Source organism: Sander lucioperca, chromosome 17 (genome assembly GCF_008315115.2).
Source record: "Sander lucioperca isolate FBNREF2018 chromosome 17, SLUC_FBN_1.2, whole genome shotgun sequence".
NCBI lineage: Eukaryota > Metazoa > Chordata > Actinopteri > Perciformes > Percidae > Sander > Sander lucioperca.
The window spans coordinates 1,345,093-1,360,719 of record NC_050189.1 but is presented as its reverse complement, the minus strand read 5'-3'; the positions used below and the strand labels follow the sequence as shown (position 1 = coordinate 1,360,719).

Sequence of the window (15,627 nt, the reverse complement as noted above, 5' to 3'; positions counted from 1 at the left end):
GAGCCTTTTTAGCTCTGGTTTTGGTTTTATGTTTCGCACACTCCTTTTTAAGCTGTGAGAAAGCCACCGTACACTCCCTGCTCAGCAGCAAACAGCAGACACACACAGTTAGAGACTAGCTGGTGAACATGGTGGAGCATTAGTAGCTACAGAGACCAAACCAAAGCTAATAGAGGACTGAAAACTTTGCTTATATTTATCAGATGGACAGAGACAACCTATAAATGGAGGCTAATGTTGCTCTGTGTCTGCTAGATGTCTACACAGGAAGCGATGAAAGAACACGACAAGCTTCTTCTAGCAGAAGTGTGCAGTGTTCTCTAACCAGAGAAACTGGAATCACTATAGGTCCAACAGCTACTTGAGAGGTCAAGATAAAAGCAGGTTTGCTATTGGTTAAGAAGCAGCCTGTGAAAACGCTGTAAAGTTCAATAAAGAATGGCGTGAACGAATAAGTTGATGGGAGCCTACCCACTGTAAGGGAGACTTTTCCAAAAGTTTCACTAACCCAAGCTATGAAACAGGTTGTTTGCCATTGTCTTCCAAAATAACTAATTTGGGCAGTTTCTCATTTGGCTCCACTATTCGTCGCATGATCCTTTTTGTCAGAGCCTTCCAAAAACAATATGACCATACAAATGTTTTTCTGTTCTGCTGTCACTCTGGATAAAGTTTGGTTAAGGAAAGGCAACTAAAAGTATGTGGTTAGCGTTTGACATAGATTGGTAAAAGAAACCAGTGTTAACTGGTAGGAGGCGGGATAGAAGCACTTGTCCAATCAGCCCCGACCTCTTCCCCCACACTCCACATGTTGATGTCACAATTGTTAGTTTGCACTCAGAAGAAGGTAATAGGCATCACCAAGACATTTTCTATCCATCTGGGAATTGCCCAGTTTTGATGGAAGATTAATAAGGTTAACTGTTGACTCTAAACTGCCTGGGTGTGAATGTGAGCATGAATGGTTGTCTGTCTCTATGTGTCAGCTCTGTGTCAGCCCTGTGTCACCCCCCCCCCTTCTGCGACCCTACAGGATAAGCTGCTGTTTTTTTCTGTATGAATGGAAAATGACGTAAGAAACTAGAATGTGCCTTAATAATACATAAACGGTTTGTCTTGTTTTAATGGGTAAAGACCCATGTGACTACTACGCCCGGAGCCACTATCCACAACATGCTAATTTCAACTTTACAAACCCCAAACTGAAAAATAAGCTCTTTGTCGAGTGAGTCACAAAGTGATGGTAACACACCAAATCTCTGTATTTTCATGGCATTGAGCATATCTTTCTATCAAGAGGATGAAATATAGAGAATTTTTTTTTCAGAGGAAGCTTGTGTTGGATTCATTCTTAACATACACGTAACAAACCAACGTTAATATGAGGATGATCCAGTGGGACAGTAAAAAGCTATAAGAGCCCTGATGCCCTGCAACATACCACAGAAAATGCATAATTAATACATTACTAGCAAAACAGAATGTCAGAAACTAAAATAGAGTTTCAAAAAAGTCGCTACTGAGCACCACACACACACACACACACACACACACACACACACACACACACACACACACACACACACACACACACACACAGGTCAGTTACAGGAACATAATGGTGATTATCCTTGAGGGAAACCACTTTAAGAACCTCTGCCAGCCTGTGGTTCTACTGGTGGAACTGAAAGGTGAGCCAGGACATTATTCTCTAGCTCCACACTATTCCCTCCCACAGTCTCAGCTTCCTCGCTAAAAAGTGCAGTCCAGAGGAAAAAAGCCCTTCTCTCTGCTCCTCCCTTGGTGGCAGATGGGATATTGAACTCTGACTGGCTCTTGTCCCTGGGGGTGATGGGAATCTGCAGCTTATGGTAAATGGGTGTAATTAGGAAAGCTAGCCACTTACTCACTTGTATTGTTTCTTTCCTTCTATGTATGTGTGTGTCCAAAGTGTGACTATAGCTGGTTAAGACCAATGTGAAGGAGTTTTAAAAGTTACAGGGTTAGAATTCTTGTTGAAAGAACAAACTCCTGCAACAGTGCAGGAGGTTTATAGAAGCAGAATCATTCACATGCTTTTCTCCAGAGCAACATCCAAGCAGTGAAGGAGAAACTAACCTTCAATGTGTAGATAATAGGCCTTAGTGCAGTTACAATATCTCTGTAAATATCAATTAAAGAGGTCTCCTATAGCTAAAAAGACAGTGTTTAAGGACTAAGGACACATTAAGACCACTGGAGTTTTGAAGTCCCAGCTCTCTGATATTTTGAAAGATTTTTTTTAATGAAGGCAAAAGTCCTTTAAAAGTCCCGCTCACTCACCATCCATCCATCTTCGACCGCATCCCCGTATGGCGGTCCGTCCCGTTGTTGTCGCAGGCGTGTCGCGTTTAATTTCCCCGTTGTGGCCGCGTGTGGCGGTCTGTCGCTCCTAACTACCTTAACGTTAGCTTACTTACCGGCCTCGTCGTCTTCATTTGTTTTTTTTGAGGAAAAATGTGCTCAGCTTAGAACATTTGGCCGCGTCAGTTTCCAAAGCTTTCTTCTTTTTTATTCTGGCCTTTTCAGCGCCGCCTTTGCGCTTCCTGTTATCCATTTTTATCTGACCTTTTTTTATTTTGAGCAACTTGCAAGGTGCCGTGTCGGGGGCGGGGCCAGGGAGTCAAAAGATAATCACATCATCATTAACCTGCAGGCTGCACTCTGCGAGAAAATATTAAATAAAGAGTGGGACTGCGGTAAAATAATAAATAAAAAGTGGGGCTGCTGTGAGTGCAGGCAGCCTAGGGACAGCATCCATATTTCAACTCAGTGCCATGACAACAACGGCCCTCGCGGCCAAAAAAACAGACCAGCCCACCGGGAATTTTCCCGGTGCTCCCGATTAGCCAATCCGGGCCTGACCGAGACTGATCCAACTGGTAGCGCTCCACCTCCCGCACAAGTTCCGGCTCCCTCCCCCACAGAGAGGTGACATTCCACGTCCCCAGAGCCAGCCTCTGCCGCCTGGGTCTGGTCCGTCGAGGCCCCTGACCTTCACCGCCACCCATGTGGCAGCGCACCCGACCGCAGCGGTTCCTCCCACAGGTGGTGGGCCCATAGGATGGAGAAGGCTCCGTGGCAAACCTGGCCACCAGGCGCTCGCTGACGGGCCCTCTATCTGGGCCCTCCATCTGGGCCTGGCTCCAGACGGGCGCCCCGGGCAGAGTCACTCTATCTCTTCCTCGTTCACTCATAGGGTTTTTGAACCATTCTTTGTCTGGCCCCTCACCTGAGACCACTTTGCCATGGGAGACCCTACCAGGAGCACAAAGCTCCAGACAACACAGCCCTCAGGTTCATAGGGACACACAAACCTCTCCACCACGATAAGGTGATGGTTCCCGGAGAGGCCGCTCACTCACCAATAATGGAAATTGAAAGACAAGACTCATTCTCGGTCAGTGTAACGCTTATCAGTTCAGTTTTCTAAGCACAAACGGACATTTGGAAAAACAGAAAAATGGGTTCAAATATCCAATTTTTCATTTTTTTCCGCCTTGACAAATTAAAAAATTGGATCTTTAAACTGTATTTCCAATTTTCTGTTTTTATTTAGAGGATCAGAAATTTAGAAAATTACAAAATTGCGCCTGGGCTCCAATTATTCAATACTGCAATGGTATTCTCTCCCTTGTTCCGCCTAGCTACGCCCCGCCCCCCACTCGAAACCATCAGTTGAGAGCACCTCTGTAACCCCAAAGTCTATCAGTTTTTCATTTTGGTCCATATGCAGTTTATGACCTGCATACTCCGTATAGTACACATGAGGGTTAATCTGCCTCGCTATGCCTTCTCTCCTCATTTCAGTGTACACTGGGGTCATCTGTGCAAGTGCATGTCTGACACTTCTCTCACCTAACCGGAACCCTGCCGCTCTCAGTAAACCGGTCGTCATCCTGCGCCCATACACAGGACCACTTGAGGCTGCCGCAGACGCGACAAGTTGATGTGTCCCTTCCCTTCCTAGTCTTGCATAATCAAGCCTGTGTATGTTGCACTCTGTGCAAAACTTGTATAATGACGAGATGCTTGTTCAGTCCAAAGTTCGTCTGTAAGAAGTTTTGCACTTGCCCACAAGTATAACCTAAATTCTCCACAAGATTCAGAATTATATTCTCGTAATTATCCAGCGTTGACATGACTGCCCCAAGTCTTCATGAATGCCTGCCTAAACACATCCAGACACACCCACGATAATAGCCAACCAATCGTTGGTAACTAGGTGGAACGAGGAAGAGAATACCATTGCAGTATTGAATAATTGGAGCCCAGAAGCAATTTTGTAATTTTCTAAATTTCTGATCCTCTGAATAAAAACAGAAAATTGGAAACAGTTTAAAGATTGAATTTTTTAATTTGTCAAGGCAGAAAATTTGAACCCATTTTTCTGTTTTGCCAAATGACCGTATGTGCTTAGAAAATTGAACTGATAAGCGTTACACTGACCATTCTCAACAGTATTTGTCATTTAATTCTAAATTTTCAAATTTTAAAAATATTTCTTTACATATTTGTGTGTTGCTATACTTGTGTTTCATCCTGGTCATGGTTTACATAGTCCATATCCACGACGTTCCACGTCCGGAATTGCTCCGTTGCCGCCGGATTTTCATCCACAGTCTATATCAACGACCATTCGCTTCCGGGATTGGTGGATTTATGAGGACTATGGTTAACTGCTCCTCAGATCTCTGCAGGGTAAATCCAGACAGCTAGCTAGACTATCTGTCCAATCAGAGTTTTCTGTTGCACGACTAAAACTACCTTTGAACATACACATGTTCCACCAAAACAAGTTCCTTCCCAAGGCTATTTTGCAGCAGCACCGTGGCTCCGTCCGGTGCTTAGCGCCACCCAAGACGATTGTGATTGTGCCAATAAACCAGAGCACGTTTTTCTCCCATCCAGGAATGCTGTGTGGACTAGCCAGAACTTCCTATGCAGCGCTGTGGAGGAAGGTCTGGAAATGCCAGACTATGGTTTACTGTACATAACTTTAGCTAAGTTTCCATCCACTTGTCAATCGAATTATCTGAAGTTCGGTAAAAAAACTCATGCGAATAAAGCTGGTGAAAGTGTGTTTCCATCCAACGGCTTTAAAGCGAATAAAAACCTGTTCGTAATGACGTCACATGCTGTTTTGCGATCAAATTGGTACATCGAATTGATTTTAGACATGTTAAGTTTTGCTAGACAAAATGGATCATGCCATCTACCAACAAATGATCAATATTGCACAAGTTGTAATAGTGCTTATGTGCCAGCTGATAGCGACATGTCAAGCTATAATAAGAAAACAACGACGCTATCAACACATTGCTATGATGATGCAGATGCAGATGCACGTAAATGCCCGACGACAACGGAGGCGGCCTGTGGTGTGGGAACGACAGCGCTCCAAACAGTTCTGGGAGATCGTGGTTCAGAGCCACTTCACGGAAACCCTTTGGTTGAAGCATTTTCGGATGACCAAGACAACATATGACCTGTTGTGTAATTTTTTTGGCCCGTCCCTTTCCCCAGATGTCGCAAGCTATCGCCCTCCGGTTCCAGCCGAGAAGCGTATCGCCATTGTTCTCTACAAACTGGCTCCATGCGCAGAGTACAGAGTGGTAGGCGAAACGTTTGGAGTCAGCAAAACCACCGTGCACCGGTGTGTTTACGCTGTGTGCAATGCCATACGAACAAGGATGATGCGAAGGTATATATACCTACCTGGAGTGGATGAGGCGCATGATATCTCGCTGCGTAACTCCAGAGCGCACCTTGTGCCACAGGTGTATGGCGCAATAGACGGGACTCACGTCCCGATTAGACCCCTGCTGAAGGCTACAGGGATTTTGTCAATAGAAAGGGCTGGCCATCAATCGTACTACAGGCTGTGGTAGACGATCGTTGCATCATAAGGGACATTTGTGTCGGCACTCCCGGTAGTGCGTCTCCTTGTTCGTCCACTTCCATCTGTCTTTGTTGACACTCGCCATGTGTGCAAACAGAGCGGAAATACTGGGCGGAAATGAACTAAAACTTCTTCTTCTTTGTTTTGTGGCGGGTTGCAACCATAAAATTACTTCGCAATTCATTATTTATTCGTTTCCATCAGCGTTTATCGCATAAGCCGTATATCAATCAAGATAAAATCCGATGAGACCGAACGCATTTCATTTGAATCGATATTCATGAAATTCAATCGAATTTTACTGTTTCCATAAGCCATTTTTCATTCGATATCACTTAATTCGGATAAAAACGTGTGGATGGAAACATAGCTACTGTCAGCTAATCAAAGTTCCCTTAAAGGTGCTGTAGGTAGGATTGCGAAGATCCAGGACTTAGCCAAAAAATGTGAACAACTTCTCAGTCCCTCCCTCCTCTCTGCTAAAGCTCAAAACGGTCTCCTAAGCCCCTCCCCCCACAAGGGAGAATGAATGTTTGTGCATGAGCAGTGATTGACACGCAGTTAGACACCCCCTTTGGCCCTGATTGGTGCATCTGAACAGGGAGCTGTGGATTTTTGCAAATCGCACTACAGGCTGTAGGTGGTGCCAGAGGAGCCAGATGTTTTTTTTTACCTGCTTCATGTAGTTTTACTCGAACATAGGGTCAGTTTCAGCAAATATGACAGAAAGTTAGTTGTATAAGTCTTACCTACTGCACCTTTAAAGTATATTCAATAAATGTTTATAAATTATATTTTAAAAAATGAGCATAAACAAATGAAGATAGACTATCCACGAAGACAGAGAGGAGGAGAAGGAGGGAAGGGATAACAAAAGAGGAGGAAAAAGCTGCCTTCAGGTGCACTCAGGTAAATATAACTTAATGTGCCTTAGCCGGATATAGCCTGTAACAAAGAGGACCATGTATTTTCTTGTTCAATATTGAAAATGAAGAAGAATTAATTAAAACCATGTAATATCAGATTTATTATTAATAGCATTGTTATTAATATTATTTTAATATTAATTCACATAACTTTTTTGTATTAAAATATATTGTCTGTCTCACTGTCTTCACCCTAAACTACATTATTTTGACAGTAGGCTACGGCCATTGCTAGTACTTAATATAGTAATAAAACATGAAAAGAAATAACATTTCAAAAAACAAAAGCCTCCTTGTACTAATAAATTAGCCTATGTATTTGTATTTAATAGAATTTTAGCAGTTTAGGTATATATGTTAGGTATATTATTATAAAGACTTAATCAAACCAAATCGTTTTTTAATGCGCTAGTCCAACCTGTGATAAAGGGATAAATCCATATCCAGGCAGGGAGTCATTTTATTTCCGAAGGTCTTTAAATGCAGCATTGGTGTCCGTGCAAGCAGTTAGCGGAAGAGAGAGCGAGAGGGAGAGACTTTTGAAGAACCAGAGGGGAGGAGGAGAGAAGGGAAAGGGAGGAGGAAGATCCGGAGAAAAAGTTTGAAAGGATTAGAGAGACGTTTCAGTGGCTCGGGAGGAAAGAATAAGTGGAGGTTGAAACTGAAGGCACAAACGGCTCAAAGTGTCTCTGTCTCTCTGTGTGTGTGTGGATTTTACTGGTACCGGGTAGCCGCTCGCCTCGCCTTGCCTCGCGCCCGCTGCTGAGCGTTGTCGGGCGGGTTAGATGAGTTGGACTTCACGATGAGGAGCGACCCTGTTCTGTTCTCTTCCAGCAGGGGTGAGTGGCTCCACCTGGGGCGGGTTTTTCTGACCACAGAATCACTGGGCCGTTTGTTTCATTTAGCGCGTGTTAGAAGTTTGCAGTGACTTAATTAGCCTAACGTTACTCTGTTTCTCACGTAGCATTGCCAAATATCCATATTCGAAAACAAACCTACGAAATCAGTTTTTTCATGAGCCGCTAGCATCTAACGTTCCAGTTGAGTTCGCAGTGACTATTTGAACCTTATATTCCCACCTATAGTGGGCTATTAGTCGATAACGGGTTTGGTTCGGTAACCCTGTGGTCGACTGTGGTAACGTTATTTCATAGCATAACGTATTTTCAATACCTACTAGGCCTACTTGTAATTTTTTCCCGTGTTCTAAAATATTTAGGCTAATAGTCTTATTTAATAAAGGGATTTGTGTAGTGTTCAATGATTTGAATTGCTAGAGTTAATTTATTTGACAATATGCGTGGATTAGCATCAATAGGCTTCTGTATCTGAGATTTGTGCTGCATCGCTTAAAGCACGCACACACACACACACACACACACACACACACACACGCGCACACGCTCGCTGGAAATGCCCCATTAGGATGGAACTTTAGAGCACATCCACGCGACTCCCAGATTATGTTTTGTCAGCACTGTGTTTATAGAACAGCAAGTTGTCCCTTTTTTAATTCAGAAATCTGAAGAGCCAGTGGTGACTACACATCAAAATAAATTCTGACTAACTCTGGCATGAGCTCAGAAATGTTACTAATATGCACTGTCATATAAAGTAATAAACCAAACTAATTTTCAGCTGAAAAAGTTTCAAATGGGCAATGTTTCTAAAAAAAAAAAAAAACATTTTCTCTACCACAATGGGAGGGAGTCTCTGTGGAGAGACAGTTGGCTCCTGACAGTGTCATTAGGGTTGTGGTCGGTATCAAGACGCCTGTATGTAGTATGAACTTCACGCCAAACTCCATTCAATCATCTGGTAATTTAATGTGGCCTTTCTGCACCAATGCACACCTCAGAAATGTGAAGTAGGAACATTTGTCTTCAGGAGTTAAGACCTTTTCCTTGCTTTATAAGCTGTGCATTCCATGTAGCACTGAGGGCGCTTTCACACCTATTAGTTTGGTGGACTCGATGCAATTCGGGACTGAAGTTTCAACATTGTTGCATTTTTCATTTGGTTTGGTTTACTTTCACACTGCACTTTGTCAAACACACCAAACACTGTAAACACATGTCACACGGTCGAGACGGTCGCTCGTTTATTGGACAGAATATCCAAAACTCGCCGACACTTCTGCTCTCAGAAATAGTGGAGCAACACCACATTTATAACGTCTTGGGTTTTCTGGTTCTGCTTTAGTGTAGGGCTGAAACGATTCCTCGAATAATTCGATGACTAAAAATCCTCGATGCAAAATAATTTGCCTCAAAGCTTCGTTTAATTAATGTTACCAACGTTGTGTCGCTCGTGGTGTTTCTGCACGGAGGATTATTACTGTCGCACACCGGGCTGACACTTCTTGCGACACATGCCATGAATACTGATTACAAAATGAAGAAAGAGCGTAAGGGGCTAAGAGAAGAGACAGGCTGGAGAAAATGACAGAAAGTGTCCAAAGTTTGGAATCAGTTCAGACGTAATTAAAAATGAAAACTCTGTACAGTATGTCTACTGCAAAATGGAACTCGCTTACCACAATAATAGCACAATGTCAATGCTTCAGCATCTCAACAGAAAACATTGAGTCTAACTTAATCATCCATTCCACGAAGCGGACCCGACAAAAGTAAATCACAGAGTCGTATGGACGATGAAACTACACCAAACACAACAACTACCAAAAACAAAGACAAGAAAATACGTAGTGGTGACCACAATTTGATCTAAGAGCCGGAAAAACAGCTGATTGTTGCTCATCATTTTCTCTCTCTCTCTCTCTTCACAGAGAAACAGCTGATCAACTATCTACTAGCATAAGTGTAACAGAGCTGTGTTGCATTGTAATCAAATATATAAATAAAAGTAGGTTGAGTATAACTAATATTTACCTATAGGCCTATATACAGATCAGTCTCAGGTTGAAACTTGTAGTTCTGAAAGTTAAGTTGCACAACTTAAGGTAATGTTTATGTATCTTTAATGTATGCCTTAGTTTGAGGTTGTTATTGCATTTCAGAAAATGTTTTCTTTAAAAACAATGTAATATGGCACTTAAATGTACTTAATATGTTTAGTTTTTTGAGAGATGATATGGTAAGCAATATGCAATAAAAATGTTGCTTTTTCCGAAAATTAAACCAAACTATTGTATAATATTGCTCTTCAATAAAAAAAGTATTTCTTAACAGATTAATCGATGGAATAATCAGTAGAAGACTCGATTACTAAAATAATCGATAGCTGCAGCCCTACTTTAGTGTTTCTAATGTTTCAGAAGAAGGCGAGCAATGAGCAGCTGACAGACAGCGAGTGAAGGAGAGAGAGAGATGATGATGATGATGATGTCACACAGACTGGTGATGTCACACAGACGACCAACGATGTGTACTCAGAATAAGTTATGGATCTTAAAGTTATCAACCCTTAAATCATATATAAGTCAGTAAATTGTGTGCAAGATTGAAATTGCAGGCTAGTAAATGCTCTGTTGGTTCACTTCCTGTATTTGGGTTGGATCATGTTCTCACCTGAAGCGAACCGAACTCTAGTTCACTTGGAAGCTAGTCTCGCTTTGCCAGACCTTCCTCCACAGCGCTGCGGAGGAAGGTCTGGCTAGTCCACACAGCATTCTGGGATGAGAGAAGAACGTGCTCTGGTTTATTGGCATTTCTTTAAACCAATCACAATCGTCTTGGGCGGTGCTAAGCACTGGGAAAAAACGCTGAAAAACCGCCTCTGCAAAATAGCCTCAGGAAGGAACTTGTTTTGGTGGAACATGTGTACGTTCAAAGGTAGTTTTAGTCGTGCAACAGAACACTCAGATTGGACAGATAGTCTAGCTAGCTGTCTGGATTTACCCTGCAGAGATCTGAGGAGTTTGGTTGTTTGATCCGCACCAGAGTTCATTTAAGCTTTCACACCAGCCCCAAACCAACCAGACTATTAGAACAAACGCTCCAGGGTTCGTTTTAAACGGACCAATCAAGGTAGGTGTGAAAGCCACCTTATTCAATAGACACTTTAAGGCTTAGGCTAGTTCAGGCTGCTCATTGCTGCTACCTAGCACAGTGGAATGTGGTGATATAGCCTAATCATTGGATTAACAAGGGGCAACATAAAGTTGCAGGCCACATTGAAGTGTAGATGTTCTGTTGGTCGATGATGGTACCACCCAAGACAGATTTCATTTTGGAATTCCACTTCAAAATAACAGAAATAGCGGCATCTTTTGACTGAATGGATGGAAAAGATCCCCCTTTACCTTCACTGACCCCCAAAGCGGAAAGTAATGTTTTCTATTTCCGGTGTTCAAGTTGTAATAATCTTGTATCCAGACATACTCCCTTAACACATATTGCGGAGCAACTCACTTTAAAAGCATGTAGCTGGTGCTTATATTAGTTCTAGGTATTAGTTTATCATTCCAGCTTTCTGACATAGCACTGTTCTGTAACTTAATTCTAGCATTGTGACCTTAAAACAAATCTGGTTTTCATTACCTCATTGTTGCTAGACAACAGATCCAAATACGTCAACAACACATACAGCATTATGTTGCATGCTTCACTGAAACATAAAATAAGGGTTCAGTAGGGTTCTTAAAATTACTGTCAATAATGGTAAAAACTGCTGCAAGCTTCTGCTGGAGTTGCACTCTTTACAGTATAGCTTTGGCTGACGGTAAGGTATAAACATGGGGGTTCTGTCCTGTGAAATGATACAAACTTGCTGACTTGGTAGTACCCAACAGCAGGACAAAGGTAGACCTAGCTTATGCCTGGCCCACACTATGTGGGCCAGGCGTATTAAACTGGGCCTACAATAACGTGTAGGGTGGCCTAAAGCCTATACACATACCTTTTTTATGGTGCCCTACAATACTAAGCTATTAAAATATTATTTACATATTCATATATCATCATGTTTAAATGTCAAACACACAGTGAATCCATAAGCTTGACTGATGGCTACCGTAGTGGCTATCATACAGGCCAGTAAGCCTATCATCAGTGTTGTTGAGGTTGTTGTTTTTTACGAATAGGCCGATTTACCTTTGCGAATAATATGTTGGATTCATGGTAATACTTTGACATATTTTAATTTTTGGGGGAAAACACTTTCACAAAGAAAGTAAATCTTGCGCTATCAAATATGACTTTAGTGTGTGCAAACATGGCGGGAAGGGGGTATCAGTCCCAAAATTGGCTTAATTCTTTTGTGGTGTGTACCCGGCATTAGTCAGTCTAACTCAGTCTGACCACCTTTTGGGTTTGGGATTAGACTTTTAGGCTGACTTCAATGCTAATTGAATGAAATTATTTTATTTTCAGGTCATAGTCCATCCACCTCAACAGTCATATTAACAATAATGCTTAGTCACACATTACAAAGTCCAGGTCAACATTGACTCCACACCACAGCCAGAGGTTTCCTAACATGATCCTGGAATGACAACACAAATGCTCCTCCATATCTCTAATTTCCTCTCCCTGTAGCAGTGAATGGAGTCTTAGAATAACAGGACCTGTGCTAGCAGCTGCAGGGTATCAGGTCGCCCAGCGGCGCTCCTCTGCCTGGCATTTGGTGAGCTTCTGACAGACATCCATTGTGTAGAGGGGTTGTAATCACATCTCAGCGGCACACGAGAATGTAGCAGATCATGTGTTGGTTTTGGATTTGGACGAGGATTTAACCAATGTGAGTTTATGACAACAAATATGCAGGAATGTAATAGATGGTAACCCCAGCTAGTTTACCCAGTTTCCCAACACATTTTCTCAAAGGTATATTTATAGGAATCAGAAGAATCACTTTTAGGGGAAAAGCCATTTGTTAATGCTTCAGTGGTTGCCTAGTAAGGACTGAGGCCTTGAAGTTATAGTTTTAGGTAGGCTTGTGCTCCAATACGGGTGTAATACTACACAGAAGTCATGCCCCAGCTTTGGAGTCACTATTATTGTCATTTCAACCATATACACGAAACAACGTTTCACCGTGGCTCAAGTGGTGTTACACATTTAAAATATATAAAAACAACATATGAAACAGGCTACATTTAGTGCACACACATTATATGCTCCGTAAAGTTCAGCTAACACATAGCTACTAGCATTAGCGCTTGGTGGGCTGTAAACACAGAGTATAAACACAGCCGTAAATTTGCGTGGAATGTAGAATGGTCGGCATTTAACAGTCACAAACTCCACCAGCAGTTAGCAGTTATTGGATATAAAAGGGCTGCACAATTATGGCCAAAATGATAATCACAATTATTTTGATCAATATTGAGATCACGATTATCACAATTATTTGTTGATTTTAACCACAACAAATTTTATTGTCACATAGGCTAACTGCTTTCACATCCATATTGTGCTACATTCCTGCCCATACATCCATATTGTGCTACATTCCTCCTTTGTTGAAGGATACTATGGAGTAGTATACCATTTCAGCTGTTGTGCGACCACTTTCCACACGTGCGCGTTTGCCGTGAAAAGATACAGGCAACGCAATTTTCTGTTCACGTTAACGGCGCATGTTAAAATCCGGTGCCAATACGGCACCAGTGCCCAGTATCTTCCGGACGAAATAGCGACGCGGATTACGGTGCCACTTAAATGTCTGCGTTGCGCTCTGATGCTCCAAAACAGACGTTAGAGGCAACAGAAACATCGCTTCATGTCACGCTAGTAAACACTAATAACACGTTACACAGCAGATAATGTTAGCCTACCGTTAGCTACAGTAGTAACTGATTTAAACATGGTTAAAATGCTGACAGCTAAACGGTGTAGTGTGACTGTATTTCACTGTAGAGGATGCCAACAGCGGGATGCCCAACAGTCTGCCGCTAAAGCTATGAGCTAAAAGACACAACTAGTCACTACTGTTGTCTGAAAAACACAGATGGGACAAAATGTTGCGTTTACTGGTAAACTGGTAAACCTTGTGACAACTTATGACCGACGTTACTCTCTGTCCTCTGTGACTGTCTACATCTAAACTAAGCTGCGTGGTGCAGGGAACATCTCTGATTGGCTCATGGAGGCACGTGTTCAGACAGTGTTTTACGGAGCTTTGGAAAAACAAAACTTTGATACGGAGCGTTCTATGAATGGAATGACGCATTTTAAATATCGCTCGATCGTATGAATTTGATCGTGGGAAGCCAAAATCGTGATCGTGATTAAAATTTGATTAATTGTGCAGCCCTAGGATATAAGCACCCCATTTCTGCACCAGGCAGTCCGTGTTAACACAGCCCACCTCCACTAGCTAGTCTTACCCGGCGACAGAGCAGCCGGCCTGGTAGCTGGATAGTCCGATACAGCAATGTTTCCACAACAACAAAAACACAGCAGTCTCTGAACTTGCATTGGGAGTTTTGTTGAAGTTGGATGTAGTCCAGTTTGTTGTCTAATGAGTGGACACTTGCAAGCAGGATTGATGGAACAGGTGGCCGGCTAGCGTTAGCTTTCTACCGGCACACTCGTTTAACGTTCCCCGCTGATATTGTCCCTTTACAGGCCAGATGCATCAAGCAACACCGCTGGTCTCCATATCCGGCCGGCGAAACTCGCATAGTGTGTTGAGTATTCCGTCTGTAATAAAGTGTCCTGTATATTCTCCGATCTGTACCAATGTATCCTGGTGGTAGTTTCAATGCACATAATTGATGTTCTAAAATTTCCTTCGGGATGAATAAATCTATCTATCTAAAAGTTTTCTGCTGAGAAGCCAGTAAGCGAGGATTCAAGATGGCTGACACTCGTTTTGCCTCGGCAGTCTTCGGAGAAAGACGACAGTCCAACCCCCTATGGGCGGGTTGAAAACATGCGGAAGTAGCTCTACTGGCTGTAGTCCATTGCCTCTGGGCAAAAATGCCTCCGATGACGGAAAATGACGATTTTTGCATCATCAGAGGCTTTTTTCCAGACCCACAATACCGAGATCTCTCGTCTCAGGGGGACATGAGGGAGGGAAGCACGGTCATTCAAAAATACTACCGTGTTTCTGCTGATACAAAGCTTAATGCTAAATCGGTGAAGTATCCCTTTAACACTTGAAAAAAAGGCAACAGGTCACAACAGACTGAAAAGCATCTGTCATACCAATATACATAGAATAATACGTGTTGATTGGCACATCTGGGTGATGCCTTCAAATGTGTGTTAGCCAAAGTGTGACTGACTCGCATGCCAATTGGCTTGTTGTGATAAATGTTGCTAACTGTGAACGGCTAAAAGTTCCCAGGCAGAACTCGTTCTTGAGACTTTTGGTTCCGCATTATGTCATTAATCACCATACTGTGTATTGTGCGTATTGTACGGTTCGGCACAAATACTCAAACTGTTACAGCCCTATATTTCGTATGTTTAAAATTTGAAAATGGCTAATCACAACCTAATTTTACCTTTAACCATTTTGTGTGTGTGTGGCTGTGACATTACTGTCTGTACCACTGTTTGCGCAATGTAAAACCATCATGTGTGTAAATTGGACTGGCAAAAAAATGGCCCATCAATACTTCCTACTAATTGAGCTGGTGGTGTAAACACAGCAAGCTACTTTGGCAAGTCAAGGATCCCATTCAGCAAGTCCATGCTCAAAAGCTCTCCCACTTATGGGGTGCCATGTTTTGGGGGCAAAAATGGCCAAGTGTTTAAGTGTTTATTGCCATTATTATTGCAGCTTTCCTCACGGAAACCCTGAGTCAGGAGCAATTAATTGGGGTGTGTGTGATGTGGGCAGAAT

The 15,627-nt window shown here is 42.5% G+C and overlaps 1 protein-coding gene across 5 annotated transcripts in view; it reads left to right on the top strand.

Moving 5' to 3' along the window:
* The window catches only part of afap1 (actin filament associated protein 1), a 166,973-nt gene that overhangs the window by 55,712 nt on the left and 95,634 nt on the right, over positions 1 to 15,627 (top strand). The window contains exon 1 of one of the 5 annotated variants that reach the window (XM_031299829.2): positions 7,407 to 7,706. The exons of 1 other annotated variant lie outside the window; for it this stretch is intronic. In XM_031299829.2, coding sequence (XP_031155689.1) covers positions 7,670 to 7,706 — 37 coding nt within the window. In that variant the 5' untranslated portion in view covers positions 7,407 to 7,669. Of the gene's footprint in view, positions 1 to 7,406; positions 7,707 to 14,669; positions 14,678 to 15,627 lie in introns of those variants that run through there. 3 more of the 5 variants (XM_031299828.2, XM_031299831.2, XM_035994001.1) reach the window with 3 other exon arrangements.